This window comes from Phalangium opilio, unplaced genomic scaffold (assembly GCF_054372755.1).
Source record: "Phalangium opilio isolate 3A_F unplaced genomic scaffold, DU_Popi_V2 ptg000079l_1, whole genome shotgun sequence".
Lineage (NCBI taxonomy): Eukaryota > Metazoa > Arthropoda > Arachnida > Opiliones > Phalangiidae > Phalangium > Phalangium opilio.
The window spans coordinates 9,976,084-10,000,000 of NW_028324187.1; the positions used below are offsets into that span (position 1 = coordinate 9,976,084).

Sequence of the window (23,917 nt, forward strand, 5' to 3'; positions counted from 1 at the left end):
CCAAGGATGCTCAATGACTATAGAGTTCGGCATAGTACCCTAAAAATGTTTGTTTATTTTTCTTTAAAAGAGCCGTACATTTTTTCAAAATCTTTGTTGATTGGTTAAAATGGTGTTTAAAGGAATGTACCAAGATACTTAGGGGTAATTAAGGGGTTTCTTAGCAATTTAAAACGAGGCTTGTAAAATGCTCTTGAGGTTTGGTTTGGTTTTAATGTCTTTTAATTATTAAGTTATAATTAAACTTGGTAGATTTAAATTTAAACGATGTTGGTTGGGACTTTAATAACCAGAAATGTGTTTATAATGATGCACCTTTAGAGATGTGAGTCGGTAATTTACCAAATACCTTTTTAAATTACCGATTTATACCTTAGAATGGTAATTTACCGGTAAATTACAAAATTACCGCGGTAATAAACCTGTTAAAACATAAAATACCATAAATTACGGTAATTTTTGTAATTTCAAAATTTTAATCGGGAATTTTTCGGTAATTTTCCTGGTAATTTAAATTACCATTTTTAAAAATTACGGTAATTTCACATCTCTATGCAGCACCTTTAAATGTAAACCACAACAAGAAGTAATGCCTATTTTTAAAATTATTTCATTTTATTTTCTTTTTCAAAATTCTTCAATCAAACCAAAAACCCAATTAAACTTTTTGTGACGTCTTGAAAACCAACTTGTTATCTTCAAATCGCGCACGACGAATTGATGATGCCACTTGGATATTCCTATGACGCGTTCGCGTTTGTGAAATTCTCCGAAATATAGCGTCAAAATTCGAGTTGGGCCGTTGAAGGAAGCGCGTCTGGTAAAACGGCACCGCGATTGGCGCATAAATCACGTTCGTTGGATCTGGATGGTGGTAGTGGTAGTAGCGCAATTTCGACGTCACTCGGTGGTGCCGCCGGTCCTGGTGTTCGTGGTGTCTCCGCGTCTTCGGCGCCTGGTACGGTGGCAGCCAGTAACGCGACTTGTACCACGACGACCGAGGAGGAATTGGATACCTCCGAACTGGAGTTACCACCTCCGATGAAGATTCAGGAACATTCGTTTTCGGCCGTGCCGACACCTTTAGCCGAGAACAGTCTGGAGAAAGGGGTGAGTTATATGGCCTTTTTCTATTTATCTATTGTACAATTAGATTTGGTAGACCTATTTTTAATCGTAAACGAGTTGGTCAAAGTCAAACGCAAAGTAGTACCTCTCCAATGATTCCAATTAGGGTTACACGTGTGTCTAAATCAGTTCGGTTTTGTTAAATCAGGGATAGATTTAATTTTAGAAGTAGGAATGGAGAACGGTTAGTATTTACTTCAGTAATAGAGCCCCTCCCTCCAACACGTAACGAAAAGTTCAAATTGTCTTATTGGCTTACTTAAACTACGTTTTGATGACGTTGCTGACGGGGACGGCGATTCTTTTTTACCTCTGTCGCTATGACCCACCACCTCTTCTTTCACACACCCCTCCGTCCCGTGGAAGGGGGTCCGTCCGGGACTTTGACGCGCGCCCAGATATTACTCTGTTCTCCATTCCTACTTCTAAAATTAAATCTATCCCTGGTAGAGGTTTATACATATTTTTTTTTGCGACGAAAATTGAACTGAAATGTTTTTATCGCGGTCATCTATTAACTAGAGCTCTCTTTTAAAAAAAAATGCGCAATCATGTTTATCTTATCAAATGTATTGCGATACAATTATTCTGTCCTATCTGTTGTACTTCGCGGTCCTTTCTGCTGTTGCCGTGGTCGGTCGGTCAGTCAGTCGGTTGTTGTAATTATGTAATTGCGATTAAATCGCGTCGCTCGATCAATCAAAAAGGGAATAGATATTTGGTGGCGTTTAATCATCGCGTTTCTTGCAATTGTGGTGTAATTTTCAGACGAATGACGTTGGTACCACCAATACGGCCGAATTAGCTTCGGAAATTGAACAAATCGTCAAAGAGAGAATGGTGCGTTTATGAAATTAAACCGGAAGTAGTACTTAAATTAGACCGGAAGTATTCCGTTTAATTTAAGTACTTTTTCTAGTGTTTCGTTTTTCGTGGAGTGACTTTCGATATTTAATTTATGATTTAATAATAATAAGCCTTGGCTTTTTCGGCAAAATATGATGCATGAAGGTGTGCGATTGCGACGTGTACCTTCTTTCGCTATCGCAATAATTTTTGAAATTAATTTTAATTTGATTTAATTGTGTTTAAGCACGATTGATATTTTTTGGAAAATACTGCACATTATTCTTATTTTTATTTTGTGGTTAGCCCCTCGTTGGATTATTTGAATTTAATAGTTTTTATTTTATTATTAAATTGGGGTCATTACGTAATGTAGTAGTAGTAATTACGCGATATACTTTACGACTTTTTAATTAATCTAGATTATTAGGTTTTCATAAATTACATAATCAATGTTATATTAATTTATCGGCTTGGTTAGCTGATAAAGAAAACCGGTTTTTATTTATTACTATGGACGTTCCCAAACCCAAACCGTTTTAAAATCGTATTTAGTTTAAATCTTTAAATGGTTTAACCCTAAAGGCGCATTTATTATTTTTCTTTTTTAATCTCCTTAATTTATATTTATTTATTTAAGCTTTTAATTATTTATACGATTCATTAATATTTAATATAAAAAAATGTGGTTTTCGGAAGTGAAATTAGTAGATATAAACTTCCGTTTTAATTCGACATATTTTTTCTTGCGCTGCACTATTTTAGCATGATGCGTAACGCAACATGATTTTTTCGACAAAAAATGTTTAATCTATGAATAGCACGTTTTAAAAGTTCAATTATTTTATTTTTGGTATGGTTTGTCTATTAATTATACTACTTGAGTGGCTTGTAAAATACTCTTACGTGTTTCCGTTGGGGGTATTTTACAAGTTGCACGCTTAAAGAATCGTCGTTGCGTGGTGGTTGTTGTTGTAGTTGTAGTAGTAGTGAAGGGATATTAATTACGCTGGCGTTTTTTGGGTTATAATTAGGAACATCATATAGAGAATTCGGAATGCCCGGAAGAAGGTCAGAGTTCGGAGGAAACGGGGGCCAATGCTCCTTCCAGGGAAACGGAAGATTCGTGGACCGATTCCGGTCAGGAAGGCGCTAATTCCGAAAAAGAAAAAATCCTTCACAAAAGAAAGTACGCGTTAAGATGAGATGAATTGTTCAATTACAGGGTTCATACAAACCTGGAAAAATCAGGGAAATAAACAGTGGACAAAAACCTCAGGGAAATTTCGAATTTTTAGTAAAATTCAGGGAAATTTGCGTCAAACAGGGGCCGAGTAATTAAGTAAAATGTTCGTAAACATACCCCCCTCCACAGGATTAACATTACACTATACTTTGGAGGCTCATAACTCTGGTTATCTGTGTTTAATGGTCTTAGGTTATATTAGAGATACGGGGATGTCCTTTGAGTATGTTATAGTCCTATTTGCCACCATCCAACCATACTAAAAACTTAGGGCTACGACAAACAGGGGCCGAGTATTTAAGCAAAACGTAAACAAACAACCCCCTCCATAGGGTTAACATTACACTATACTTTGGAGTCTCGTAACTCTGATTGTATTAGAGTATGTAATAGTCATATTTGCCCACCCCCCCTCCTTGGTTAACATTTGCTCCATAGGATACTCCATATACTGGAAAAACCTGGAAAACTCAGGGAAGTATAAGGGGGGAAAAACCTCATGGAAATCTCAGGGAAATTTGTTTTCCATAAGTTGTATGAACCCTGATTTAAGAAATATTTATTTTTGGGGAGAGCTGGGAAAGGTTTAATTTTATTACTCGAAATTAAAGTTTCGTGCTGAATGAACTGGTCAAAACGGAAAAGGATTACGTTCGCGACTTGGGTCTGGTTATTGAAGGGTACATGGATTACATGAGGAATTGTTCGAACGAGATCCCGGTTCCCGAGGACTTGAAGAATGGTAAAGATAAGATCATCTTCGGCAACATCGAAGCCATCTACGAATGGCATCGCGATTCCTTCCTTTTGGAATTGGAGAAATGTTTGGAAGAACCGGAAAGACTCGGTTTACTCTTCAGGAGATACGAAAGGAGACTCAATATGTATATCGTTTACTGCCAAAATAAGCCAAAGTCAGAGTACATCGTCTCCGAATACATGGAAACGTACTTTGAAGAAATACGACAGAAATTAGGCCACAAACTTCAGTTACCGGATTTGCTCATAAAACCCATTCAAAGGATAATGAAGTACCAGCTACTCTTGAAGGACATTTTGAAATACACCGAACGAGCTGGTCTAGAGGAGGAAGCTGCCAACTTGAGGAAAGCCGTCCATATTATGCATGTTGTCCCCAAAGCGGCCGATGACATGATGAATGTTGGAAGGTTACAAGGATTCGATGTAAGTCCTAAACTCGTTTTTAAATGAAATTGGAATAGTGCGCTCTATAGTGTCGATGGATGTTTATGTACTTGGTCTCAGGGGAAGATAACGGCTCAAGGGAAACTGATGTTGCAAGGTCTACTTCTGGTTAATGACGTGGCGACGGCTAGTAAACCGAAAGAGCGTCAAGTGTTCCTTTTCGAACAGATTATCATTATAAGCGAAGCTGTCGGACCAAAGACGCAGTTCTCTAATCCCGTCTACATCTACAAGAATCATTTGCAAGTCAACAAAATGGCCTTGGAAGATGTCCCCGATGACCCCTGTAAATTCATCCTCAAGTCTAAAGATCCGCATCAGGATGGTTTGACTTTCGTCATGCAAGCGCCATCCGAAGAAGTCCATGACGAATGGGTCGGAAGTATTAGAGCCATCCTCGATACGCAGATGGACTTTCTCAGGGGTAAGTACCCATCGGTTCTTTTCACCATTCCTTTCTCCAAATAAGATGTCGCGACCTCCGTGAAAGTACTGGGGTTTCAATAACCTTTACAATTTATTTCTGTTCGGTTTCGCAGCTCTGCAATCTCCAATCGAATACCACAAAAACAAAGAGTTAACGAAAGATATGTAAGTAATTGCGAATTATCCTTTTTGACTTTGTTTTTGAAACCAACCCGGGTACTTACTTGCCCACTTCCGGAGGAACGTTTTATTTAACCCCTGACATTATACTTACTTAACTCCATGACGCGTTTGGTGCACGTACTACGGTTTATGTTTCTTAAGTTACGTTACATTACATTACGTTAATTCTTCTTGGTTTAACGTTATTTTTAATTACAAAAAATTAACTAAGACTAAATTGATCGCGAGTTAAAAAAAAAAAGAGGGAGAAAGAAATGGTTTAATGATTCCGGGGAATGTGTTATGGTGGTTTAGCTCCGCTCCGGAGCACTTGGCTTCTTTGTGGAACCCGTCTTTGAGGAAAACATTATCGCATCCGGCTGCCGCTCATCAAAAACAGATGAAGGCGGCTCACGTTGACGCCGCCTGCGGTGTCGCCCCCTCTATTTCCACTTCCAAGTCAATGCGTCATGGCGGACGTGATAAGAAATCGCGTTCCGGCGAAGTTACCGCCGCTGATTTGAAGAAAGCGGTCGCGTCAGCTTCCGGGGCTGGACTTTGTGACCAAACGCGCTCCTCTTCCGCGCAACTAACTACTACTACTTCCTCATCCGCGTCCGGAGACAATATGGCTGCCTCGGCTACCGGGGGAGACACGAGTCCCGTCGGTGCCACCGCTTCCGCCGCTACGTTAGACCCTGCTCAACGAAAAATGTCCTTTCCATCGGGTTCCAACAACCAAGGACAAATGGCGTCCATCGCCGCTCAACAAAGTCCCCCTAAAGGTAAAAAGAACTTCTTCGAAGGATTCCGAAATACGTTGAGACCCAAATCGAAGGGGGAGGGAAGCAACGGTACCCTTACTTCCGCCCCTAATGGCAGTTCCTTAGTTGGTGGCGCTACTGGAGGAAACTCGGCATCGGCCTCAACAACATCCGCGTCAGCTCTTTGTAGTAGTCACAGTTTAGACTCGGCCACGGTGCATCGCGTGGCGGATTTAAGACTCCAAGAAGGTGGTGGCGCGACCGACGGGGTCCTGAGAAGATGGTCCGAAACCACGGCGCCACACGCGCCAAGGCCTAGTTCCGTTTCTTCTACGGATACACCCGACACACCGACGCAGTAAATTTTTCAACCCCAAGAAATAAATGAATAAATAACATATTAGAACGTAAACAACCTTTCGCCACAACGAGAGAGGTAAGCCACGCCCCCTTTACCTAATCCTTCAATAAAAAAAAATTATTCAAACCGGACAAACAATTTAGACAGCTTTCTTACGATTAAGGTTTAAAACTTTAAGATTATCATTGTTATTATTACCCCCCCCCTTCCCCCCCATTTTACGAGATGAACATCGCGTAACCTTGAGGTGAAAGAATGATTGAACTTTGAATGACCTTTCCTTCAAAGTTGCGCCTATTACGTCGCGTTTCTATGAAAATATTATATAAATCCAACCCAATTTTTGCCACAGCCTTTTTATAAAACTTAATCGTAAGATAAGAATTATCTAAATTAAAAGTTTTAATTAATAACTAATAATAATAATATGAAGAAAAATGGGAGGGCGTTTTTAATTGGTCGAGTATATTTGTTGCAAGATGTAAACGAAAATTGTAGATATAGTGTAGAGGGATTTAAATAATCATTTTTGGCGCGAAGTTTTTTTTATAAAATATAATTTGGATTTGTAAATTTAGTTAGTTAGTTTTTAAACCCCATTATTATTATTATTATTATTTTAATGATAATATATGATATATTAATTAATTTATTATTATAATTATTGTATTCCAAAAATATTCGCGAATTACTTTTCTTCTATTTAAAAAAAAAGGTCCAAATTATATTTTTTAAAAAAATATATATTATTTATAAAATAAAGATTCGTTTCATACATAAAAATATTGAAATAAAAATTGTATAAAACGTGAAAATAATAATAACAATTTCAAAAAGTCACCCCCCAGGATTACGTCATCAAAAAACACCCCAAAACAATAAAATTAAAAGTTGTAAATCGTAAAAAAAAAAAAAATTATAGAAGAAATAAAAATTAAAAATTAATTGCTGGAAGCGAAAAGTTCTATATAAAAAAAATAAATACCTTATAAAAAAAATATACCAGCATGTTGCTCACTGTTGTTGTATAATATACTGGTAACTATAAAAGTAAATAGAGATAAATATGAGAAAATAATTCCGAGTTAATTTTACAGTTTTTACAGTCGAGAAAATATTAAAAATAATAATTTTCTGTTTATTGATACAACCCTAAAGCCTTTCTAGCAGCGGTTTAGTATGAAAATTTAGACCTATTAGATCGATGGGACAAACATAATGAAAATACACTCCTTTATAATGCTGAATTGTATGGTTCTACACAACAAAAAAAAAACACGCACTTTTTTAGTCCAAAGAGAAATTAATTAGCGGAGTAGATATAATTTTTCAAAAAAACAAACAAATATTGTTAATTTTGAGCTCAGAAGAAAAAAAATAACAAGATTTAACCGCTTAACTATGCATCCATTCACGAGAGAGAAAAGAAAAAATACTTTTTTGTAAATATGTAAATATAATGTGTAGATGTGTGTGAGTGTGTCTATGAAATTTTCCCGACAAAAGAAAATTAAAAAAAAAATATTGAAATTGTCTATTTTTCTCTTTATTAAATTTATTTTCTTGAGAAATAGCAGCTGTCTACCTTTGACGGTATTAAAGTCTATGAGGAGTTAGTATAAGGTGTCACTACTTGAAACAATTTAGTTTCAGCCAATCAGATTGCTACACATAATTTCTTGAGGATGTACGGCCAATTTGTATTGGTATTTTGTATAACATTGGACTTGTCAAAGCTGGCCGTTGGTTTTCTAAAGTTGCAGCCAGTAGCCGGTGAAAATGGCGTCGACCCAGACGACAATGAGCATTTTTTGCAGCGTTACGTTTTATTTAACGGTATTTATGCTCGTAATTCAAACGTTAGCCGGGTAAGATTAATTACTTTACTATATTATTAATAAATTACGACCCATTTGTTAATCCTAAACCCGTAAATTTCCCAAAGAAAATCGAAATATAAATTTATTTACCAAGGCTTAGTGATTGAATGGGGTGTTTTACCTTGGAAAAAGTTGCTTTAAAGTTTATTATTATAATTACGTTTTAACTAATTTACTAATTAATTTATTTACAGGCGAGACTTTTATTCGATTCTAGGAGTACCTAAAAACGCCAATATTAATCAAATTAAGAAAGCGTACCGTAATTTAGCTAAAGAATTACATCCTGATAAGAATAAAAATGACCCTAATGCTCAAGATAAGTTTCAAGACTTGGGGGCGGCGTATGAAGTACTTTCGGACGCTGAAAAACGTAAAAAATACGACCAATACGGAGAGGAAGGTCTTAAGAATGACGGGGTCGGAGGTAGTGACCCTTTCGCCAGTTTCTTTGGTGATTTTGGCTTTTTTGGTGGATCGAGGCAAGAATCTCGAGAAACTCCCAAAGGTGCTGATCTAGTCATGGATTTATGGGTGACCTTAGAAGAACTTTATAATGGAAATTTTGTTGAGGTAAGTCTGATATTCATTAATTAATTAATTAGCTATTAATAAGCATTTGGTATCTACATTGATATCAAGTGATATCATTGTTCGAAAGAATGCAAAAATAAATAAATATGGCAGTGTCAAGCATCGTTAGAGGGTTAATAATTTAATATTAATTGCTCCTGGGTTTCTACCTGCCACAAATAACCCTTTTTTTTATAACGATTTATTACTAATTAATTGTAATTAAAATTAATTGTAGTTGGTGCGTTTTAAACCAGTGATAAAACCAGCAAGGGGTACTAGAAAGTGTAATTGTAGACAAGAAATGGTTACCAGGCAGTTAGGACCCGGTAGATTTCAAATGACTCAACAAACAGTGTGTGATGAATGCCCTAATGTCAAGTAATTAGAATAAAACTATGAATTAGGGTTTAGAAACCCCTAAATAATTAAATTAAATTAATTAATTTAGATTAGAAAATGAGGAAAGGGTTTTAGAAGTTGAGGTAGAAGCCGGAATGCAAGATGGTCAAGAACAAGTATTTGTAGCTGAAGGTGAACCTCATATTGATGGTGATCCTGGTGATTTAAAAGTTAAAATTAAAACATTACCGTAAGTTTTAATTACTTATTTTATAATTCAATTAATATTTAATCCGTGAAATAATAATTACTTTTTAGACATAAAATCTTTGAAAGACGCGGTGATGACTTATTTACAAACATGACCATCACTTTAACGGATGCTCTAAATGGATTTACTACTAATATAACACACTTAGACGGTCACGAAGTACAACTAATTAATAATTAATTAATTATCTTAACAGCAATTAACACTATTAATAATGATGATTGATTATTTCTCTTGAAAGGTACAAATATCACGTGATAAAATCACGTGGCCTGGTTCTAGAATCCGTAAAAAGGGGGAAGGAATGCCTAATTATGATAATAATAATTTACACGGAACTTTATACGTCACTTTTGATTTAGATTTCCCTAAAGGTGAATTAACCCAGGAGGAAAAAGAAGGTAATAATAATTAAGAAAATAGACCTAATTAGAAATTTTGACCTATTTCCTATTATCATTTTCAAATTAGCAATAGCAAAAATCTTAAAACAAGATGAAAAAAAGACAAAAGTTTATAATGGCCTTAGAGGTTTTTAGTCTGGACTAAATTAATTTAAAATTATAAATTATTTATGAACTGAACTGAACTAAATTAGTCAAGCTACGTCATTAATTTAATTAAGTCAAGAGTCTTATTATACCAGCAAACTTGCCAAAGGATAATCATTGAAAGTTTTTATATTAAACTGTCAAAATTCAAAACAAAACAAACAAACAAACAAACAAATTACGTTTTTGGTTTTGTTCAATGTTTCATCCGCCATTTTGAGTGACGTAATAACTCTCGAGAATGCATTCCATAAATATTTGGACTTGTCCATTGAAATAGAGATAGTGAAGTGGAAGGCGGGAGTATTGGTTAAAAGAATAAAGAGACTACCTTTGCCTCTATTACGTCTATTTCAATAGACAAAAGTTATAAAAAAAATTATTATCAACCAAGGTCACCCATCAATAACGCATAATTTAATTTAATTTAATTCAAATTAAATTAACTGATATTAAAATAAATTGTTCAAAAAAACCCATTCAGTTGAAAACAATAAATGCTCATGTATTTATTTATGATTTTGTTTTTATTTATTTATTGATTTATTTCTTTATGAAATGACGTCATCTTAAGTACATTAAACTCATATTTCATAAGGTCACGTGTCACCATGACACTGGTGAAATATTTTGCCTACAAATTTACGCGGGAAACGAACGGTGTATAAACGCGTCTCATTCGGAAACTTCCAGTTTTTTCCATTGAAACCAATAGGATTTCGTGGAAGTTTCGTTGTGGGACGAACTTTTAAATATTGACGTAACACCAGGTGGTTTAGGTTGCGTTATCAACCATGGAAAAATCGTTAAAACACTATACAAGTACGTTCTTTTGATATATACTTGTGTATTTAAAATGTCTGCCGTGTAGGGAAGCCGCACTACAAGTACTTGCTAGTAATAATATAATAATAGTAATAAAAAGCCTACGGGGGGGGGGGGGATATGCCTTTAGCTATAAAACCGCGTATATTAATTAGTAGTTATTTAATGGTTAATTAGGATAATGATATGACGCCATCAATGTCTTCGGACGGTTCAATTCCATACGAGCCGAAAGGTAGTAATTAAGCTGCGAAGTAAATAATAATTAACCCGTTATAGTTAATTAACTTATGTCCGTTTTAGTGGCCATTTTTCCAACTAATTTCGCTGTCAGCTTTACGTTTTGTTTAGCGGCGATTCAACCACCATTGGTGGTCGAAAATAAACACAACTGTTCCTTAGAATGCGCCTATACCATCGAGGAACAGTTGAAGTTCACGCATGTCCTGTGTTCCGGAAGACACGGTGAGATATTATTATTATTATTATGTAATGATCGTGGTTTCGTAACAGTCAAGGTTTAAGACATTGCGCGCCTAATTAGACAACCAACGTGCGGTTAGTTGCAAAAGCAACGCCGATTGCGCCGAATTGCACAAGTTTAGCGTGTGTTTACCAGTTGATTGCTATTGCAAATCTCACTTGGCTTCCGTCAAAACATTGCAAGAGCAACTAAAATTGCGTCGAAAGACTTCTATTACCATTTGCGCGGGTAAGATAACTTAACGCCATTAAATTAATTAATTAAACTTACTTAATTAAAAGTACTATAATACCTTACAGTCAACTTGGCGTCGAAACATAATGGTAAGTTTGAACTCTGACCCCCAACCCCTAAATATATATGCTTTTTTATAAAATAAATCTAATAGGAACTTTGAGCTTTCAACATCCACCGTCGTTAAAAACGGGTTTGTATATTGAACCCCGTGGTTATTTACGTCAAGTACAATGACCTTTAACCCCATTAGATAACAGGAGAAATGGTTCATGGCGAAAATTCAATTTGATCCCAATTGAACCCATTCTTTTCATGTTCATCGGCCTAACCTTGGTCATGTTGGGAAGTATCGGAATGTACTACTTGTAAGGCAGTTTACCTTTGACCCCTATGACGCCCATTCATGACCTAGTTCTGACACTCCGGACTTTCACCAATAGCCGTAAAAAATGTTGCGCGTACAAACACCGACATGACTCCGAAATTGACGGTACCAGCGAATCCAACCATTTTGACTCTGTGAATTCCAGAATGTTGAACCAATCAGCTCCCGTTATTGAAGACGTTGATTTGGCCTTGATCACTGGTGATGATCCACCGCCTTACGAAGTTGCCCTTCAAGTAAGTATACCTCCCCCCAAAGGTCAAAAGGTCAACTTCTTTATAACCGTGGCGGAATAAACTAATTTTTCAGGTCAGTACCATGCCAAAGTATTTGGAAAGGTCAAGTCGTTGAGGAAAGAAACTATATCAGAAAACACACACACGTGTTAATAAATCTTAATGTGTATATCAAGTTACTTTTGAACATGTGCCCAAAGTTTAACATAGATGTTCAAAGTTTTGAATTAATGTGCCAAGAAAATGTTATGGGTTTATTTCTCATTTATTTTATCGTGTTCAATTGATTGTAGCTAATGTTGATAAAGGCACAGTGTAAGAAAACCATATTACGTATGTCGCTGCCTTTGTCTACATTGGTCCAAACTCAAAAAACGGACTTGAACAACATTTAATTATTAAAAAGCGTAATTTTTTAATAATGTGGCGTGACTAACTCATTTACATAGTAATATACCTAAGCTAAGTAGGTTAGTCCATTCTTCTTCTTCTTTGTCCACGGATCGATATGTCGACCAGCTTATAGCGGGACAACGTTGACCAAGCGTCGTTACTCCGTAGCAACGGTTCGTAGTGTTAGGGTTAGCTCTTAAGATGTTATGGTTTAATTTAGCTCATAATGCCCTTAAATATGACTTCTGCCGGTCCCAGAAAAGTAATACTTCGCTTATTTACGCCAATCGCACCACGAAATGCGACCTTCAAAGCTGCGTTGGAAGCGGGACAAGTGAGAAATTCATGTGCAACATATTCCAGGGTACGTAATTGTCCAATTTAATTGGTAGTAACGATAATTGCTGAGGCGCCCTATATGCTGAGGCATAAGCCTAATAATTATGTACTTGAAACTCCTTATAACGTTTGAAAAGTCAATGCGGCTAAGTCAGATATGACTCTTCTATCCGCGATAACTTGCTGGAACAACGACGACTGTTTGAGGATATATCCAAATACTCACTGCGTGGAAGTCGATTGTAATTGTACCGATTTTCCTCAAAGTCATGGTGACGCGAATGGTCTCGATTATAGACCAGTATCGGTTAACATATGCGCTGGTATGTTACAAGTTACCGATCTAGTAATCAAAAAAAAAAAAAACTCTGGTACTTATTCCACAGCAAATGATACAACGTATACTATTGAACATATCGAAATTATGCCAGGTACTTAAACGTAGCGCTGTGTTTTCAATGTTGTACTTGAACACGTTTATTTGCTGTAGATGGTATTTCTGCCTTCAAAGTTTGGACAATGCTATTCTTATTCGTGGTACTCATTTTTCTGGTCGTAACAGCGTGCCTGTAAGCGTTACTTCCGGTTAAGAAGCTTTAGGTACTTAAGGCCAATTTATACTATAGGTATGCGCTCAGGAAGTTTCGCAAATACCAATACCCCAAGACGCCTCCGTATCTGAGTACTTGCGCCAGTGGTACCAACGTCTATGTTGACTGTTCAATAAGCAACCTCGTCTCAACTGACCAGGAGATTCTAATTACCAACGCGGAAAGACTTTCGTCTGAGGTTCAAATGTCGTCAAGTGTACCACAGACTTACGAATCTTCAGTACCAGTACGTGATATAGTTAGGCCTAAAGTTCCACCCTTTGGTAAGCTTAACTTTAATTAGTTTTATTAATATTTAGTTGATGACTTCCGCATCTTCGCAACAACAAAGTTTTCACGCTAATGGTGTGGGATCTGTTTAATTTATGTTAATTAAAATAAGTATTTAAAAATTTTAACACCAGAATTATGCTAGGCACCAATTAATCTTATTTAAAATCCGCCCAAAACATTTCAAAAGTCACTTTTAAAATAAATAAAATTATTTATTTTATCACAAAGAAAATTACATGTTTTAAGCAAAGGCTTAATTTTTGATAATAAATATTGCTATCTTTTATTTTTCGACTTTACATTTTCACCATAATCACAGTGAAAAATTAGGTCTAGAATGTAAAATAGATCAAAAATCCTCGGGGTTGAGATCACGTGTCAGTAAACGGAGCAAAAGTAGCGGGAAAATCTGCGCGCGCATACTTTGCGGCAGAGCCGCAGAGGTAATGTGTCACGACCCCACGGGTCACGGGACGGGTGCAGCTTAGGAACCAAAATGGACTCCGAGAGGCTGTCGGATTTTTTTCTCCGCGTTATATCGCTATAAATTAATTATAACTAACCCTAATTACAATTATCGACCAGAAACTTACGCAAATTATGATTAAAAACATTCGACTGATAAAAGTTATTGAAATAATATGGAATAAGCCCCTTATTTAGGCGTGTTTTCAACAATGGTCGGTAAAGTTTGAAGAGTTAGGCTTAACGAAATGGCGGAAAGTTAAGAGAGAAGCCGGCGCCATTTTTTGTGAAATGTTTTCTGACCAATGTAACTGATATTTATCTGAATTCAATCATCATCAATTTGGATTACGCGATCACACACTGGATTACTAGACGCAATTAATGAATTATTTAAGCTGAAATTCTGGACAAGTTCTTCAACTGTGGATGAACCATCATTGAGAAAGATCTTATGAAGTCACGGTAGGACCACATTTTATTATTTTTATGGGGGATTTTTTTTTATAATTTGACTTTGCGATGAGCCAATACGAATCGAGGTAATGTCGCGTATTGAATTAATGCAATGACCAAAGCTTAATCCGACATGGAATTATGTTTAAACATAATGAATTCCGTAATTTTTGACGTAACAATCTCGAGAAGTAGAACGATAATAGCCAAGGTATAGCCTAATAGCAGTGCGGCTAAAACTAACTTTAAATCCTTTAAATTAATCAACTTTAAGCTATGTTTAACCGTGTCCGATGATTCTCTGTTTAGTAGCCAATTGCTTCTCATATCCCATTTAGCTATGAGGCCCGAACCGGCAACCACGACGAGCCTAAAATAAAATTAAGTTAAAAATAGCCTTACTTGAAAGTTAAGTACCGCCAAACTTGATATACCATTGATTCATGGCGTATTTGCACGGAAACGTCTTTCCAAACGCCACCGAATTTTGATCCAAAAACAAGTAATCGCTGGCGAAATGAAACATGGATATTTTTAGTCCCAACTCCATGACCGTTTTTCGTAGTAAGGAATTTGTGGCAATTGCGGCGAAGTTTTCGCGCAAGGCCCGCAATAAGCCCTCCTTATGAGTCTTGTGTCCAATGTAATTGTCTTTACTCCTGCTTGAATTGGCGAATATTTTCAAGTATTCTATATCCGAAGTCTGAAAATATAAAACAAAATTAATTAGCTCTATTTGTGGTTCGGTATTTGACCTTTGGCCTTTTTACCATTATTCTTTGATGAGGCGCTGTACCTTTTATGGCGCCTATAACAAAACCATCTTCCAAGATGGCCTCCACCATATCTTGAATTGTATCTACAAGTTTTGTAGTAGAGGTCATACTAGTAACCGAGGTCAAAGTGCAATCGTATATTTTACAGGCACACCCGGCGAAAGTAATTAGTAACGACATTGTAATTAAAGTCGCCCCGCTCTGAGTTACAAATTCCAACGAAGCCTCTATGAATATTTAATGTTATCATTAAGCCTCGGTTACTTGAACTTAAATAATATATATTTTTTCAACCTTGACGTAGTATAATCGCCATTAGATTTTTAAACTGGAATATCTTTGTTGATTCCACGATTTTTAACCATTTAAGTACTTTCGTTACCACCAGGAAAATACTTAGAAAACATGCCATAAATATCCAAACCTTGAAAAAAGCAAACTTAGGGTCATATCAGGGTTGGGTTACCAAAATAGTAACTAACTTTAATATCGAAAGGTTTCGCAAAAAACATGGTGTTAACGATAAGTTTTAAATCGGGGTTTTTGGTGGCGAACGTGACCTCATCTTGGAAGTAAGGGTACGAAAAATCGACGTATTTAGCCCGGGCAGCTGTTGACGTCAGAGACGATATACTCATATTGACTTCCTATTGAATTAAATATTAATCCATTTAAATTAATTCGAGTTTTACGCGTAAGAAAGTTGAGTGAAATGGTAGGCCTACCTCTCTGACTATCATACCAATGAGACCCTCGCAATTACCTTCCTCATCACAAGAACCCCATTTTTTGTCCACAGAGGGAACTAAATCATATCTATAATATTTAGAAGGAAGTACTTACTTAATTAATTACGCTCTTGTTCGTGTTTAAACTCGGACTTACCGGAAGTTCATTTTACTCGAAAGTATTTTGAGTATTTCAAAGTCTCTTCCGTTAACACCTGTCCATGTATTTCCAATTTTTTCCAAGTGGAACGCGGCATGCTATCGTAAAGGTAATTGGTAAGGTATATCCTTACCAATGACAGCTTTGCATCAAGCAATTAGGCGTACTTACGTGCAAAACAGCAACTCTTAAGGTTTTATTCACGCAAATATCCATGATTTAGTTGGCGCGGTTTTAACTGCAAAATGTTGCTGACGCGTTCTGTTTTCGTCGTTGCAGGTTTCGCGTTAATAAAGATTTCTGATTTCGCAAGGTTTGTTTAAAAAAAGTATGTTTGAAATCAACCCTTTCGTGCCACAATTTTATTGGTATACCGATATCGACCCTTATATTAAGCTACTTATAAGTCACGTTCAGACTATAACCATAAGTTTATTATAGATTCGGATAAATTAGACATTGGAGTGTTACCGTGTTTGGTATATACAATATTATGAACATACATTTATTTTTATTATTAATATTAACGACTTATTATTAGCTTATGGTGAAGCGTAAGTGCGAATATAGAGAGTATACGAGCATTATTTCTGGAATTGCAAAATTTTTTAAGTGTTTGTCGCGTTGTAAAGAAATCAATAGTACAAGCTTCTATGAACGCTTGGTTTCCCATTTTTAACAATAGTGAAGAAAAACAAATATGTATAGCATTGTTAAGTTCAAATGAGCGAAACTATTTTGAGATTTGAAGGAGTACACGAAACTATATTATACCTTTGTAATATCATAAATTGATAAGATATGTTCCTTCCATAAGTATGACACTACCTAAACTTCGTAATGTTGAGACTTACAGCTCGAGCTAGTTCGAGAACTACAAGTGAGAATTGAAGTCCTACACTTAGTTAATTTTGCAGGACTTCCATCTTCCTAATTAGTCTGTACTAAGCCCCCTTTGACAGCGTCCCAGTCACCAGGCGTCGCTTTACGAGAATCTAAGACCTACGTCATTTCATTCGTGACAAGCTCCAGTTTCTAACCAGTGACACACTTATGGAACATCTTATTTAATTGTGAAAGTCTATTAACCAAAAGTTGCCCTTTATTTGACGTTTTTTGTTCTTCTTAACGCAAATCGATTCCAAAAGAATGAAGATAGTCGCGATTAGAAATCCAGTCAGAAGTCCCGCGTAGATTAGGTACAGATCGTGCTGATTTATGTAGCTCGTGGATTTATTCACTCGGAAAGAATTGGCCTTTGTGTAATTGTACATGTCGTCCTTTTCCCATTTCTCTAAAAGTCCAGCGCTGTTAAGACGACTCAACCTTGGTTTATGAATGGTCAAAGCTATTAGTATAAGGCTGTGAAAGCACTACTAGGGAAGGTGTAGTAGTATCCTACTGTAACCCTTGTGGTTTTCTCCCTACAATGTTGTATCAAAACTGACCGGAAGTGGAGAAATTTTCCTTAGTATCTATAGTAGGAAACCATCGCGTTACAGGAGGATAATACTATACTTATCGCTTACCACTTATCAATTTCACATTTGCACGTTAAATTGGTTTTGAAAGCGACGCAGCTCTGATCCATGAACATATCTTCGCTGGCGAAGTGAAATTGTTGCGATTTGAAATGACTTTCGTGAATAGTTTTTTGCAACCACGATCGAGTTTGAATCAAGGCAAAATTTTGCTTCAAAACCATTTCCAGACCTATTTCGACCGTTTTTGGTTCTCTAAACCAGTCAACGTTCTTACTGGATTCCGCGAAGATTTTCAGATACCCATTTCCGGCCGACTGCAAAAAATAAATGCCTATTGAAAATGAATTTTCAAAGGTAAACGCGTACTTGTACCTTGATAGTTTCCGAGAAGAAATTCCCCTTAGTTCCGCTTATGACGTAGTTCGAAAGTCTGATGGCCTCAACCATGTCGTTAAGGGTGTCGATCGGATTGGTAACCTCCGTCATACTGGTCGTCGAAGTTAGCTTTATCTCGTAGAATTTAGCGACTGATCCCGTGAAGACAATCAGGAATAGAACGGTCAACCCGATGGACAATTTGTGACTCGACCTTACGCTCAAAGGATCTGCCATCGTTAAAGTTATAACTTAGCATTTTCATCTATTGCAATACGCCACCTACTTTGTTGTAGTAGTATCATTATGATCGCGAACAAGTCCAGTCGCTTCGGTTTCATCGAGTTTGGCTTCTCGCACATTTTTAATACCGACAACGCGATGGCCAAAATACAACCGACGCATAACCAAGCCTGTATTATGTTTTAAATTTAGGAAATAAGACTTAATGAGATGGCCATTTTAGAATATACTTGACCTGAAAACTTAGAGGTTCGGTAAAGAACATTTCATTGGAGCTTTGATAGAGTGCCGGGGCTCGTGTCACAAAGGTCACGTCATCTTGTATGTAAGGATAAGAAAAACCCACGAATTGTTCGCGGTTTTCCGATCTGGATACGCTAGAGATGCCAATGTCCGCCTTCTACAATCATTGAAGAGATTTACTTAAAACGCGGTAACGTAATTTTTACTGTCCTAAAGTTTACGGTGAATTACCACGTGGTTTTTTAAGACCACGTGGTAATTCATTTGTTCTTAGCTCTAACCACATTACATGATTGGCCAAGAAACCAATTAGTCCCTCGCAACTCGATCTAGAATCATTCAGACAATGGCCCCAGAGTCCATCTTCGAGTTCCATTATCTCGTACCTGTATATAATTAAAATTAAGCGCATTTAACGTAATTAACGCTAAAGTTAATCCACACGGGCTTACTTAAAATTCATTTTGTGCGATAACACTTTTAGTAATTCGAAATCTCTGCCCTTGTAAACTCTTCTCGTTTCATTTGCAAATTGAAACTGAAACGCTGAGTGCTGTTTTTGGGGGAAAAAAAATTAATTATATTGGTTAAGATTTAATTTTAATTAAATATTTTACTTACGTTAATCGCCACCACCGTTAAGAACTGACACATTGTTGTCATGTTGTCTAACTGACACGTTGTTGCCATGTTGTTTAGAATTATATTGAAGTTTCCCCTAAAAATGTAATGTTATCTTGAAAAGCAAATCTATATCTATATAAATCAAAGTCCTGACTGACTGACAGACTGACTGATAATCAACGCCCAGCCCAAAACCGCTTGCCCTAGAAGGCTGAAAATTTGCAGGAACGTTACTCATAAGTAGTAGGCGCGTACTAAGAAAGGTTTTTCCCATCCGCCGCCATCTTAAAAAATGGCGACCAGAAATGTAAAAAATCTTCTCTATGCAACAGAGTCCGCGCGTTTCAAACGATTTCGCAAATATTTAGTACACTGGTTTCCTTTGACCTATAGGCGGGTTGAATGGTCTTTCGGGTTCGATTTGTTGCCATCTTTTTAAATGGCGGCCAAAAACTTAAAACCCTTCTTTATAGAATAATGTCCGCGTGAAAAATAATAAAAAATGTCCCGACGGGCTGACGGGCAACGCCGAGTGCGCTCGCTCCTAGGGTGCTACAAAAATATCAGTCATCAGTAAAATCTACCCATTCTTCATATCATTTTGATGGAAGTTCTTATTACACGCGAGCGACGCCGCGGGTAACAGCTAGTTTAATTATAAAGTGACTATTTGCTTATACATTTTCTGACAGCAACATTGAGATGCGAAAAAAAAAACCACATAATAAGGTGGGTTAGCTATTCGAGGGGTTGTGTTGTTCTACTATAATTTAATGGTTTCCTCGCGATGGGTCGCGTTCAAACGAAATCACGGTTCTGACGTAATTAAGTTAAACCTTTATTTCTCAAGTTCTGATTGTCATAGGTCCAAGTATTTGGTACCGTCGAATACCGGACAAGTAGGGCGAGGGTTTGGTATAGTTGTTGCCCCAAATACGTAAGGAGATATAGCTTAACCATTCTGTACAATTTATTGTCAAAACAGGAAATGCTACTACGTTTAGCAAGAAGTTATATCAGTATCTCAGAGAGAAGGTACAAGATGCCTTTGTATTCGCGCGCCATAGTCCCAGTCCCCCTTTCAAAATACAAGGGGGACGTAAAAGGAGGCGCCGGGCTATTTCGCCTCTCCCCAGTCGGAAAATATGACTGTAATTTTCGTCACTCGCGTCGTCGTGCTGACGTGAGTTTTCAAGAACCAATGAGATGCTGGTTGTTATTTAGAGACGGGGATTGACTCCGGACCTACGTTTGGACTGGAGATAAAGCTGATAGATACTAGATATAACTTCTTGGTTTAGTAAATAGACCTAAGTGAAAATCAATAACCGTTAATAAATAAATTCATGCAATAACGCAATATTTTATTTATATATTTTTAAACCAAATGATACCGAAGTGGTTATTATACATTTAGGTAATGTTTTTACGTTGATTTTCAACGCAATTAGGTTTAGCAATTTTTGGGATGTCCTCGACTTGTTTAACGTCGGTCTTGACGCCTTGGTTATATCGTTTATTTAGTCTCTCCAGGGTCAAAACGACAAACGCGATACCGCAACCTAGAATAAGGAGCGCGAAAACCAATTTTAAGTCGCTGAGTACGATGTACTTCATCGCGAATCGGTCCTTGATTTCTGTTTCTTTATTAAAGAGATTCATGTCGTCTGATTGCCATTTATTTAGCAGTCCTGAACCGGCTAGTATATTTAACCTGTTTGGGGGAGAAAGTGGTTATTGGTTAAGACGATGTTGAAGTTCATGACTCCCACTTGGGCGGACTTACCATTTATTGATAGCGTCCTTGCAGGGTAATTGCTTATTAAACGCCATTGAATTCTGATCCAAGAATAAGTACTCGCTGGCGTAGTGGAATGTTTTTAACGTTAGGTTCATGTTCAAGACGGTTTTCTGTATAAATTCTCTGGCACCGACTGTCGCGAATTTTTCCCTATAAGCCCGTTCAACTCCTTCCAGTTGCGTCGTCGGTGCCCGGAAACTCTGGTTTCTGGTAGAATCCGCGAAGATTCTCAAGTACTCCGTTGTTGAGGACTGTAAATTGCGTTAGAAATTAGTCAGGGACGTTAATTATACGTAATTGGGAATAATTTACCATTATTATTTGTTGATACGAACTCCCCTCGGATGGACTTATGACGTACTTGTCCTTTTGTATGACGTCAGCCATGTCTTTCAGAGTATCTATGGGTTGCGAAGCGGGCGCGATACTTGTAGCCGATGTTAACATGCATTCGTATATTTTGGCCGTACAACCGGCAAATACTATGATGACCATTAAAATCGTCACCGTAGTTGAAGTTTGTTTTGCCGGTTCGAGATACACGTCTAATTATATACGTTAATGCAATTTAGTTAATTACAAACGTCCTGGCCTTTATAAATTTCCCATTTAATTAATTACTTTGACGTAGGATTATCGCGATTAAAGTTCGAAGTTGAAAGAACTCGTTCTTCAAGAAGAGTTTTTTAAATTCAAGTATTTTTATTGTTGATATGAAAATGACCAAGAAAATGAAAATAACAATCCAAAGCTGTTAATATTAAAGTTAATTGTTTATTATTAATTATTAGTGAGGGGATGGTGTAATTAAATTGAGGGTGAAGTGGAAAATCAAGTGATTTTTTATCGATTCTTCTACTAATTATAAAACCAGCCTCAGGAAATACTTCCGAATGATTTTAAAATTCAAATTAGGTTCAAATTTTAAGAATTATTTTAAACAAGGACTGCCGACCAATCGCGTAACGCCCTGCCCTTTTGTTAACAAAATTCTCGTGGCACAATCCATGCCGAATGAAATTTATCACGAGATTTGATAAAATTAGGCGCGCGACGTGACAATCGTGGCGCGAGACATGGAACGTGCCACGAGAATTTTGTTAACAAAAAGGCAGGGCGTTACACGATTGGTCTGCAGTCCTTGTTTAAAATTATACTTAAAATCTGAACCCAATTTGAATTTTAAAATCATTCAGAAGTATTTCCTGAATGTTTCACTATGCAGACTGGTATTATAATTTACAGAAGAATCGATAAAAAATCACTTGATTTTTTACTTCACCTCCCTTTAAGGTGCGTGTATGTACTGGTCTTTCCATGGGCTCCGTGAAAAATGTGCTGTTAACTTCTTTATAAATCTCAGATTGCCTGGTAGCGAATATGACCTCGTCTTGGTGGTACGGATACGAAAAATCCACGTATTTTGACCTTTGAGCTGTCCTGGTTATTGTTGATATGGCCAGATCGGCTTCGTTACGTTGTACCATTCCTATTAAACCGCTGCAATAACCCGTATCGTTGCAAACACCCCATTGTTTGTCCGCTGGTGTTACTATCAAATAACTGCGCCGACTTATTGTAGTAATTAGTGTAGAAGTTAATTAAGGGTAATTACTTGAAGGTCATTTTCATCGCGAGTATATTCAGAATTTGATAATCCCGGCCGGAAATACCAATTAGTTTTCTCGGTACCTCCGTGTTGTTATTTACGTCATTGATGAAGTGAAAAGCTGCTTGCTAATTGGTGGATTTAATAATTTTACAGAGATTAGCTAAGTTATATTTCTACTTCAAACGATACTCTACGATTGCCTAGAGCTATTTTTAATTTTGATTAAATTTAAATTGCTTGGCTAAATAATCATTTATCCATTAATGTGGAATCGATATTTTATAGATGGGTACAGAGACCTTGTCAGCTTTTTCTGAAATTATCACTGACTTATCCTTCTTTTAAAACTAAATATCCTCTTTTTAAGTTAAAACTATATAATTAGCGGTTAAAAACTTGCGCGCGAAGCTATTTGAGCGTCAAGGTTAACCCCCGAGATCGTAAGTTCAATGTCAAAATGTTTTAAGATTCCTTAAATATTGTATCTAAATTGACCCCTTCGACCTCGTAATTTGGGAAGAGAAAAAGGTACTTACGTCTAGGGCAGCTACAAAAAGAGTTTTATTGGCGCATTCATTCATGATTTATTTCACGTTTTCTGTAAGATTTTATAACTAGTTTAGGGTGGATAGTTAAAAAATGTCTTCACCAATATTCGAGCCAATTTCGAAATGATAGCCAAGTCAAGGTTTGCGATTTACCAACTGCCCTGTTGTAGCGATAAAACAAACTTTTACTTCATTAATCGCATGTTAAAATTTATGTACTTTAGCTAAACAAAGTTATATTTATGGTTTTCTAAGAACAACTTCCAACTTTTACTCGAAGTGCGAAATTGTACTTAGTATGCATAATAAATGGCCATTGCATGGTACAGTTATTTAGTTTTGTTTTAAGACTTTGCCCAAAGTATTCCGAAAAGGGGTCATCGATAAAATACACCAATCGTAACTTTAAAATAAATTTTTATTGCGTTAACCTAAGTGGCTTGTATTCAATCGCAACTTATTTAGAGTGACCCTTATGGGAAAATGTCATAGCCCTTATTAAACTTAAAATCGTCCATCTCGGTCTAAGTCACTCAAAGTGTATAAAGAAAAGTCCGCCCACTAAAAATAGTACTAATGTTTAAATTACGCAAATGTAAATTATCAGTATAAGGCTCTCAAAGCGTATAACGATATATAAGGGCGCTTCCAAGCCACTAAAACGCAATAAGCGTTTCGCCCTATTTCTTGAGCGGATATTGATTTCAAAATTGGCTTTTTATGAAATTAAAAGTAGCTCAAATACGCACCTTGACACTTTTTGCAGTTTTAGTTGTTTCCAAAATTACATCATATTTGATTTTTGATATAATCAGATTCTAGTTAACGGGTTAAATTTTAATTTTGTTTTCACTTCAGGCGAC

At 36.6% G+C, this 23,917-nt stretch overlaps 10 protein-coding genes across 12 annotated transcripts in view; 5 read left to right on the forward strand and 5 right to left on the reverse strand.

The window, feature by feature from the left end:
* The window catches only part of trio (trio Rho guanine nucleotide exchange factor), a 57,446-nt gene extending 50,479 nt beyond the window's left edge, over window positions 1-6,967 (forward strand). Inside the window, exons 25-31 of one of the 2 annotated variants that reach the window (XM_089846528.1) lie at window positions 781-1,110; window positions 1,897-1,968; window positions 3,009-3,163; window positions 3,832-4,405; window positions 4,487-4,850; window positions 4,966-5,017; window positions 5,330-6,967. In XM_089846528.1, the coding sequence (XP_089702654.1) occupies window positions 781-1,110; window positions 1,897-1,968; window positions 3,009-3,163; window positions 3,832-4,405; window positions 4,487-4,850; window positions 4,966-5,017; window positions 5,330-6,140 (2,358 nt within the window). In that variant the 3' untranslated portion in view covers window positions 6,141-6,967. The remainder of the gene's footprint in view (window positions 1-780; window positions 1,111-1,896; window positions 1,969-3,008; window positions 3,164-3,831; window positions 4,406-4,486; window positions 4,851-4,965; window positions 5,018-5,329) is intronic. The other variant, XM_089846529.1, reaches the window with a different exon arrangement.
* An 891-nt stretch (window positions 6,968-7,858) lies between these two features.
* On the forward strand, window positions 7,859-10,275 carry shv (DnaJ heat shock protein family member shriveled). The gene is made up of 7 exons (XM_089846531.1): window positions 7,859-8,007; window positions 8,214-8,592; window positions 8,831-8,973; window positions 9,044-9,184; window positions 9,253-9,364; window positions 9,447-9,606; window positions 9,677-10,275. Exons 1-7 carry the CDS (start codon window positions 7,919-7,921, stop codon window positions 9,742-9,744), a joined length of 1,092 nt encoding a protein of 363 aa, XP_089702657.1. The 5' UTR covers window positions 7,859-7,918; the 3' UTR covers window positions 9,745-10,275.
* Window positions 10,276-10,694: 419 nt separating this feature from the next.
* LOC149654847 (uncharacterized) lies at window positions 10,695-12,341 on the forward strand. The gene is made up of 8 exons (XM_089846533.1): window positions 10,695-10,816; window positions 10,885-11,046; window positions 11,126-11,293; window positions 11,365-11,388; window positions 11,454-11,492; window positions 11,553-11,667; window positions 11,743-11,923; window positions 11,997-12,341. Exons 1-8 carry the CDS (start codon window positions 10,768-10,770, stop codon window positions 12,036-12,038), a joined length of 780 nt encoding a protein of 259 aa, XP_089702659.1. The 5' UTR covers window positions 10,695-10,767; the 3' UTR covers window positions 12,039-12,341.
* A 117-nt stretch (window positions 12,342-12,458) lies between these two features.
* LOC149654848 (uncharacterized) lies at window positions 12,459-13,702 on the forward strand. Of its 2 annotated transcripts, XM_089846534.1 has the most exons (5): window positions 12,459-12,680; window positions 12,793-12,978; window positions 13,042-13,224; window positions 13,282-13,492; window positions 13,566-13,697. In XM_089846534.1, the coding sequence occupies exons 3-5, from the start codon at window positions 13,175-13,177 to the stop codon at window positions 13,626-13,628; spliced, it is 324 nt and encodes a 107-aa protein (XP_089702660.1). In that variant the 5' UTR covers window positions 12,459-12,680; window positions 12,793-12,978; window positions 13,042-13,174; the 3' UTR covers window positions 13,629-13,697. The 2 variants fall into 2 exon arrangements, 1 of the variants encoding a protein (XP_089702660.1); XR_016370748.1 differs by having other exon boundaries at window positions 13,282-13,702.
* A 386-nt stretch (window positions 13,703-14,088) lies between these two features.
* Window positions 14,089-23,917, forward strand: part of LOC149654849 (uncharacterized) — a 64,004-nt gene continuing 54,175 nt past the window's right edge. The window contains exon 1 of the mRNA XM_089846538.1: window positions 14,089-14,469. Within this exon, the coding sequence (XP_089702664.1) occupies window positions 14,459-14,469 (11 nt within the window). The 5' untranslated portion in view covers window positions 14,089-14,458. The remainder of the gene's footprint in view (window positions 14,470-23,917) is intronic.
* Window positions 14,348-16,535, reverse strand: LOC149654850 (uncharacterized). Its single transcript, XM_089846550.1, has 8 exons — window positions 16,296-16,535; window positions 16,122-16,222; window positions 15,962-16,052; window positions 15,719-15,883; window positions 15,531-15,660; window positions 15,231-15,463; window positions 14,895-15,163; window positions 14,348-14,830 (listed from the first exon to the last, which is right to left on the reverse strand). Exons 1-8 carry the CDS (start codon window positions 16,338-16,340, stop codon window positions 14,584-14,586), a joined length of 1,281 nt encoding a protein of 426 aa, XP_089702676.1. The 5' UTR covers window positions 16,341-16,535; the 3' UTR covers window positions 14,348-14,583.
* LOC149654851 (uncharacterized) lies at window positions 17,192-18,466 on the reverse strand. The gene is made up of 4 exons (XM_089845195.1): window positions 18,270-18,466; window positions 17,981-18,213; window positions 17,654-17,922; window positions 17,192-17,450 (listed from the first exon to the last, which is right to left on the reverse strand). Exons 1-4 carry the CDS (start codon window positions 18,343-18,345, stop codon window positions 17,192-17,194), a joined length of 837 nt encoding a protein of 278 aa, XP_089701321.1. The 5' UTR covers window positions 18,346-18,466.
* Window positions 18,429-19,159, reverse strand: LOC149654852 (putative glutamate receptor). The gene is made up of 4 exons (XM_089845198.1): window positions 19,091-19,159; window positions 18,922-19,022; window positions 18,759-18,855; window positions 18,429-18,626 (listed from the first exon to the last, which is right to left on the reverse strand). The coding sequence occupies exons 1-4, from the start codon at window positions 19,157-19,159 to the stop codon at window positions 18,429-18,431; spliced, it is 465 nt and encodes a 154-aa protein (XP_089701324.1).
* LOC149654853 (uncharacterized) lies at window positions 20,497-21,502 on the reverse strand. Its single transcript, XM_089845229.1, has 3 exons — window positions 21,207-21,502; window positions 20,880-21,145; window positions 20,497-20,807 (listed from the first exon to the last, which is right to left on the reverse strand). Exons 1-3 carry the CDS (start codon window positions 21,387-21,389, stop codon window positions 20,507-20,509), a joined length of 750 nt encoding a protein of 249 aa, XP_089701355.1. The 5' UTR covers window positions 21,390-21,502; the 3' UTR covers window positions 20,497-20,506.
* LOC149654854 (putative glutamate receptor) lies at window positions 21,394-23,237 on the reverse strand. The gene is made up of 4 exons (XM_089845230.1): window positions 23,043-23,237; window positions 22,510-22,631; window positions 22,202-22,457; window positions 21,394-21,645 (listed from the first exon to the last, which is right to left on the reverse strand). Exons 1-4 carry the CDS (start codon window positions 23,085-23,087, stop codon window positions 21,508-21,510), a joined length of 561 nt encoding a protein of 186 aa, XP_089701356.1. The 5' UTR covers window positions 23,088-23,237; the 3' UTR covers window positions 21,394-21,507.

Coding starts and splice junctions, on each gene's coding strand:
- shv (XM_089846531.1), top strand. CDS start 7,919: ATGGCGTCGACCCAGACGACAATGAGCATTTTTTGCAGCGTTACGTTT. Junction 8,008..8,213: donor GTAATTCAAACGTTAGCCGG/GTAAGATTAATT, acceptor ATTTATTTACAG/GCGAGACTTTTATTCGATTC. Junction 8,974..9,043: donor GATGAATGCCCTAATGTCAA/GTAATTAGAATA, acceptor TAATTAATTTAG/ATTAGAAAATGAGGAAAGGG.
- LOC149654847 (XM_089846533.1), top strand. CDS start 10,768: ATGACGCCATCAATGTCTTCGGACGGTTCAATTCCATACGAGCCGAAA. Junction 11,668..11,742: donor AGTATCGGAATGTACTACTT/GTAAGGCAGTTT, acceptor TTTCACCAATAG/CCGTAAAAAATGTTGCGCGT. Junction 11,924..11,996: donor CTTACGAAGTTGCCCTTCAA/GTAAGTATACCT, acceptor CTAATTTTTCAG/GTCAGTACCATGCCAAAGTA.
- LOC149654854 (XM_089845230.1), bottom strand. CDS start 23,087: ATGAATGAATGCGCCAATAAAACTCTTTTTGTAGCTGCCCTAGAC. Junction 22,458..22,509: donor GCGATGAAAATGACCTTCAA/GTAATTACCCTT, acceptor AAGTCGGCGCAG/TTATTTGATAGTAACACCAG. Junction 21,646..22,201: donor CGGAGCCCATGGAAAGACCA/GTACATACACGC, acceptor TAATATTAACAG/CTTTGGATTGTTATTTTCAT.
- LOC149654851 (XM_089845195.1), bottom strand. CDS start 18,345: ATGTGCGAGAAGCCAAACTCGATGAAACCGAAGCGACTGGACTTGTTC. Junction 18,214..18,269: donor AATGATACTACTACAACAAA/GTAGGTGGCGTA, acceptor TAACGATGGCAG/ATCCTTTGAGCGTAAGGTCG. Junction 17,451..17,653: donor AAATGTGAAATTGATAAGTG/GTAAGCGATAAG, acceptor TCATAAACCAAG/GTTGAGTCGTCTTAACAGCG.
- LOC149654848 (XM_089846534.1), top strand. CDS start 13,175: ATGCTATTCTTATTCGTGGTACTCATTTTTCTGGTCGTAACAGCGTGC. Junction 13,225..13,281: donor CTGGTCGTAACAGCGTGCCT/GTAAGCGTTACT, acceptor TTTATACTATAG/GTATGCGCTCAGGAAGTTTC. Junction 13,493..13,565: donor CTTACGAATCTTCAGTACCA/GTACGTGATATA, acceptor ATTAATATTTAG/TTGATGACTTCCGCATCTTC.
- LOC149654850 (XM_089846550.1), bottom strand. CDS start 16,340: ATGGATATTTGCGTGAATAAAACCTTAAGAGTTGCTGTTTTGCAC. Junction 15,884..15,961: donor TTGGTATGATAGTCAGAGAG/GTAGGCCTACCA, acceptor TTAATTCAATAG/GAAGTCAATATGAGTATATC. Junction 15,464..15,530: donor GGCGATTATACTACGTCAAG/GTTGAAAAAATA, acceptor AAATATTCATAG/AGGCTTCGTTGGAATTTGTA.
- LOC149654852 (XM_089845198.1), bottom strand. CDS start 19,159: ATGGCAACAACGTGTCAGTTAGACAACATGACAACAATGTGTCAGTTC. Junction 18,856..18,921: donor TCGCACAAAATGAATTTTAA/GTAAGCCCGTGT, acceptor AATTATATACAG/GTACGAGATAATGGAACTCG. Junction 18,627..18,758: donor TTGGTTTCTTGGCCAATCAT/GTAATGTGGTTA, acceptor CAATGATTGTAG/AAGGCGGACATTGGCATCTC.
- LOC149654853 (XM_089845229.1), bottom strand. CDS start 21,389: ATGGTCATCATAGTATTTGCCGGTTGTACGGCCAAAATATACGAATGC. Junction 21,146..21,206: donor CGTATCAACAAATAATAATG/GTAAATTATTCC, acceptor CGCAATTTACAG/TCCTCAACAACGGAGTACTT. Junction 20,808..20,879: donor AAGGACGCTATCAATAAATG/GTAAGTCCGCCC, acceptor TCCCCCAAACAG/GTTAAATATACTAGCCGGTT.